This window comes from Ursus arctos, unplaced genomic scaffold, assembly GCF_023065955.2.
Source record: "Ursus arctos isolate Adak ecotype North America unplaced genomic scaffold, UrsArc2.0 scaffold_12, whole genome shotgun sequence".
NCBI classification, from domain to species: Eukaryota; Metazoa; Chordata; class Mammalia; order Carnivora; family Ursidae; genus Ursus; species Ursus arctos.
This window is the reverse complement of record NW_026622786.1, coordinates 1,697,690-1,703,044: the sequence shown is the minus strand read 5'-3', so window position 1 is coordinate 1,703,044 and position 5,355 is coordinate 1,697,690. Positions and strand designations below refer to the sequence as shown.

Here is a 5,355-nt window from a genome sequence, read left to right as displayed (position 1 = left end):
TGCATGGTGGCACATGGCAGCCATACTTGGGTAAGCCCAGCAGAACGTACAGAATTACCCAATCACTATGCCGTACAGCTGAGACGAACATAACATGGTGTCTCATGTATGCTACAATCAGAAAATTTTGAAAATTAAAAAGTTAAAATTTATCACAACATGCACACAAACTCTTAAAGACCATACACAGCACCATTTGTAGTTGAGAGAAATGTAAACACAAAGGTGCGTATTAAATCACAACTGCATAAAAATAACTGCAGTGCACACCGTATCACCGTCATTAAAAAAACAAAAAATAAAAACAGCACAATCTCTTTATTTCCTCTTGAGATATAAATGTTCAGTTTGTATGAGAATGAGACCGGTGTGGCTAGCTCTTCCATTTGTTCCAGCAAATTCCAGGCTAAATACGATCTAGACTGTTTACATCTGTTAATATGCAGCTTATCTACAGCCTGGTACCCCGTGAGCAGGACGGCCCCGTAAGGCCAGATGCGGTAAGAAGCAAAGTCAGAGGCGGGAGACACGCAGGATTCAACGTGGCTGTGCAGTTCAGGCCCACGTCCCCATGTGCTCTCTAGAACTCCATTACTTGGTCAGAGCTGGGAGTGGTATCGGGGTGCTGGCCCATTGGTGCTCCGCTGCTCCTCTGATTCTGCTCTTCTGCTTCTGAGGGAGAGAAGGTTCAGATCGTCTGGGAGCTGGTGGGGGCCATTCCCTTGGCGGCTTGCTGGGCTAACCAGTACTTGTATCTTTTGGTCCTGGGCCTTTCAAAGTTCACCACAGACATAGGTACCCTCACCGTGTCAAGTCCATTTACCTGTACACAAAACGACAGGAATCCTCAGAGGTCAGCTGGGCAAGTAAGACCTACTACCACCCAAGCCCACCTTTTCACCCAGCCACAAAAAGGAGACAGTACATGAAACACTCACCGTCACCTCGCACCAGTACTCGCCCCACCGCGTAATGGGCTCTTCTGGTAACTTTAATGCATGTGGGGCGACCACAACGCCAAGCTGCAAAAAGTGACAGCCAAAAGGAGCTCTGTTTACATTGATGCAACCGTAGGCAACCTCGAAGGTTCTGGAATTTCCTGTACAGGAATGAATAAAACTGAGGAGCTGACCCTGACTGTTCCCACGGGAGGACACAGACCTCCATAGACAGTGGCAGAGAAACTCAATCCTAGTTTCTCAGAAACGGAGGAGCATTCACCAAAGAGAAACAGGTCTTGAGACCAAAATCACTGCATCCACAGAAGTACAAACTCCCCAGTGAGTCACATTTCCTAGGTTTTCCCTAGCTGGAGAAGAAATAAGTGATACCACCATCTTTTCCTATCAGTCTTCAAATTCTGACCGCCCCTAGTCCTTAGTCATTTCCCTCCCACAGCCCCTGCAACCAGCAACGCTTTCCCTAACGCCAGCTGCTGATCACACTCCTTCCTAACGACGGGATCGAGCCTGGGCCTCCCTCCCAGGGCAGCTTCTACCCTCAGAGGTACAGCGGTATTTGGGAACGCTCACATTTCTGAAGAAATGGCGGGCAACTATTTCAGGGTTTAGCTCCCATTTGACGTTGTTCTTCATCCCCACCTCCAGGTGACAGCTTCTCAGAAATTTCACTGTCTGATAGGAGTTATACACAGGACATAGGTCAGAATTGCAATCAAAGGAGGAGAAACACGTTAGCAAGAGGCACAAGGTCTGAGCTCAGGAAAAGGGCACAATTTCTGCCTCAAAAGCATACAGGTGAGATGACTGGGAAAGAGAGCATTCTTATTGTCTCAAGGCTAATTTTGTAGAAAGATGTTTTAGTGAAACTTTGGAGGAGGAGGTCACCTATACCTTGTTGTTCCTAACCAAGGCGGAGAAACAGGCCATGTCAAAGTTATCAATGGGGATCAATGGTATATCTCAGGACTTTTTTTTTTTTTTTTTTGAGAGCGAGCACATGCACAATTGGGGAGGGGCATAAGGAGAGAAAGAATCTTTATTTTTTTTTACAAATTTTTTTTTTAAGATTTTATTTATTTATTTGACAGAGAGATAGACAGCCAGCGAGAGAGGGAACACAAGCAGTGGGAGAGGAAGAAGCAGGCTCCCAGTGGAGCAGGAAGCCCGATGCGGGGCTCAATCCCAGGACCCTGGGATCACGCCCTGAGGCAAAGGCAGACACTTAGTGACTGAGCCAACGGGGTGCCCCGGAGAGAGAGAATCTTAAGCAGGTTCCACGCTCAGCACAGAGCCTGACATGGGGCTCGATTTAACAACCCTGAAATCATGACCGAAGAGAAAATCAAGAGTCAAGATGCTTAACCAACTGAACCACCCAGGAGCCCCAGGATAGAATGACTTTCATAGACCCTTTTAACCCAATACTTCTGGCTCTTCAATCCTACCCCTACCCTATTAACAATTTCTCCCTACTTACAGAATGAAGTATAAATTCATTAGCTGAGGATTCAAAATGTATTACAAATCTCACCCCAACCTCCTTTCCAGCCATGTTTTGTAATATTACCCTATATAAGTCCTCTGGTTTTGCTAGACTGGTCTACTTTCCATGTGAAGCACATGCCTGAACTACCTATACTTTTTGTCCCTTAATACCTTTCCCACCCTCCTGGTCTATCCAAAGCCTACTAATCCCACAAGGCCCAATTCAATCCCGTCTGAAGAAAAGCCCTCTCCAATCACCCTAATCCTTTTTGGTCCATGTCATTCTTATAATAATCTACTGACTTGAGGTTACTGATCACGTTCTCATGTGTCTATGTTCTCTGCAACTTGTCTGTAAATATCCATGGAGGCAGAGCCCTCATCTCACACTTTTCCATGGGTCCCCTGGTAATCAGGTTGAGGCCTTCCTCAATAAGCTAAGGAACTTCACCCAACAAGTAAGGATCTTCCAGGAGGTCTCAATACCAGTTATGGCAGCCAAACATTTCCCCTTTCTTCTACACTTGTCTCTGCAATCAGGAGATTTCAAAGAAATCAAGAAGCCTCTCAGGAAGAAATTGATGACTCCTTAGGTGACAAATAAGTAACAACTTTCTGTGTTTTTACTCACCATCTCACCTGCCTTGGTCTGGATCTTCTCTAATTTTCCTTCTTGTCTCAGCTACAAAAGAAAGTAAAGATGAAAAAAAAAAGGAAAAGAAAAATGGGTCCATTATAAATATCGAACTTACTATGCTAGATATAAGCTGAGTTTCTGGATTCCTGTTCTTCTAATCCCTATCTCATTTTTAAGTTAGATAGCAAAGGAAAGGAAGTTGCTAGAAGAAATCTTAAGGTTTTTATTCCTCCAAGTCCCTCTGCCTTCCTTTGCACTCACCAGTTTCTCCTCCTCAAACAGTTTCTTATTTTCAGGGGATGCATACACAGCCAGACCTTGAGGCAGTAGTTGATTCCGGCCCAAAGATTTCTTCACTGAGACCAGGTCACCCCGGACTCCAAGTCCTGCCAATGAGAACAGACAGTGGATCAGACTACTAGGAGTACCTAAAGAGGAGGAGATGATCAAAGAAAGACGCGCCTATTACTCTCTCACAGCGCTTATTCCTCCTAGAAGAAACGTTAATATTCACTAAGAACAACACTTAAAGACTTCTAATTAGTTTCTTTGGGCCTGATTGAGAAATTTAGTATTCCCTGTACAAAGTGAGAGTTGTCCCATCACAGGATTTCAGTAACTGTAGCACATGCTGTTACGCCTCCTTTTCCCTCCACGCACTGTCACTGATGTTGCTGCATTCATGTTCCTTTCTCTATGCAGATAGGCAAGGGCACAGTCATCGTACTTTCTATGGCTTCTTCTTAAATACAGAGCAGTTCATTTCTACAAAGTAGAGAAAGGACGGAAAACAGCTAAGGGGGGACGGCAGGAAAAAGGTGATGCCAAACAGAGCCAGCCTAAGACAGGAAGTATCTTCGCCAGGCCTCACCTTCCACCGACTGCGTGAGGATGAGCTCCAGGTTGCTTTTGGGCCCGTGTTTCGTGTCCTCTACCAGCTTGTAGACCCGGTGTCGCCGGTGTAGGCGCGGCTTCCGGCCCTCTCCGGCCAGCGGCACCTTCCACCAGCGCTCCACGATGACCGTGCCCTGGCAGCCGGGGAGCGAGGGTGAGCGAGTCTCCCGAGAACCCCCTGCCGCCCTCAGCCGGCGGCACACGGACAGCCCGCCACTCCCAGGCCGCGGCCCCCCCGAAACACTACTCGGCCGTAAGAAGCCCCACCAGAGGCGAGGACCCTCAGAACTCAGAGCTGGCCCTCACCCGATAGTGAGAGAGGCTGAAGTCGCGCTCCGGGCCGGGGGTGCCCCCTGCGAGTCGGGGGAGCAGCAGCCCCCGCACGGTTCCTCGCAGCAGGACTCTCGCCACGGCCGCCGCCATGTTCCCAGCGCCGAGGGAGAGCGGAGGAGGCCCCCGGCGCCGGCGCAGGAAAGGCCCCAGCGGCTGCCCGCGGCGCGCCTGAGCCGCCGCCGCTCTGGCTGGCGAAGCCGTGGGGCAGACCCGGCCGGCGCTGGACGGTGGTCTCGCCGCCTGGCGGTCGCCGGGAACCTCAAAAGCTGAGGCGATGAGCCGTGATTCAGCGTTTTCCCCTGCTCCCTGCTCCCTGTGTCTTCTCCGGGCAGGCAGGCCCATGGTTATTGACAGATCGTGGCATGAACTGGAAAAGACACCATCTCCCTCCTGGCTTCGCTTTCTCTTTAAACTGGGGGCTTTGGTTTCTCTCTCGCAGCTCTGGCGTTCTGTGGTAACTGGAGGCTGACGGGAGAGGGATGCTGCTCTCACTTTTCCTTACTTCAGATCTTCCTAAAAGTGGCGGAGGGATGGGATCCCCTGGAAGACTATGGCAGCCCCAGGAGGAGGCCTACCCTTAACCTTTACAACTGGGGTATTTGACCTAGTATTTAAAGAATTCTAAATCACAAGGGGGATACGCCACAGAAAAAGGGAAGTATGGCAGTGCTGGGGGAGCAGAAGACAAGTCGGGGACAAAGCACAAGGTGCGGTGAGGGTTGCGGGGTGTCCACTGTGCATTGTCCCGTTTGTCTTCTCCCTCAGCAGCAGGGGCCAGACTGCTCTGTGGAGGGTCTCGGGGCTGGAGAGAAGACCACAGAGATGGCATGAGTAGGGTCTGTTCGGCGGCAGAGAGCGTGTGAAGGTGCTCCAGGCATCCCGTTATTCGACCCCTGAACGTCCTCCCTCCTCCCGATTACACTTGCCTCACTTGGCTGCCAGGACACAGTTTTGTGTCGGGTTTCTTCCCGCTTCACCACTTTTCTTCAGAGTTTGCTTTGCTGATTTCTCCTTTTCTCCGAACTTGACTTGGTGTGCCCCTAG

At 49.6% G+C, this 5,355-nt stretch overlaps 1 protein-coding gene across 2 annotated transcripts; it reads right to left on the bottom strand.

The window, feature by feature from the left end:
- Positions 1–299: 299 nt before the first annotated feature.
- On the bottom strand, positions 300–4,668 carry MRPL9 (mitochondrial ribosomal protein L9). 2 transcript variants are annotated; one of them, XM_026486753.4, is made up of 7 exons: positions 4,285–4,668; positions 3,956–4,112; positions 3,346–3,470; positions 3,079–3,129; positions 1,533–1,634; positions 939–1,022; positions 300–823 (listed from the first exon to the last, which is right to left on the bottom strand). In XM_026486753.4, the coding sequence occupies exons 1-7, from the start codon at positions 4,651–4,653 to the stop codon at positions 689–691; spliced, it is 1,023 nt and encodes a 340-aa protein (XP_026342538.2). In that variant the 5' UTR covers positions 4,654–4,668; the 3' UTR covers positions 300–688. The 2 variants fall into 2 exon arrangements, with proteins under 2 accessions (XP_026342538.2, XP_057166246.1); XM_057310263.1 differs by lacking the exon at positions 1,533–1,634.
- Positions 4,669–5,355: the final 687 nt, after the last annotated feature.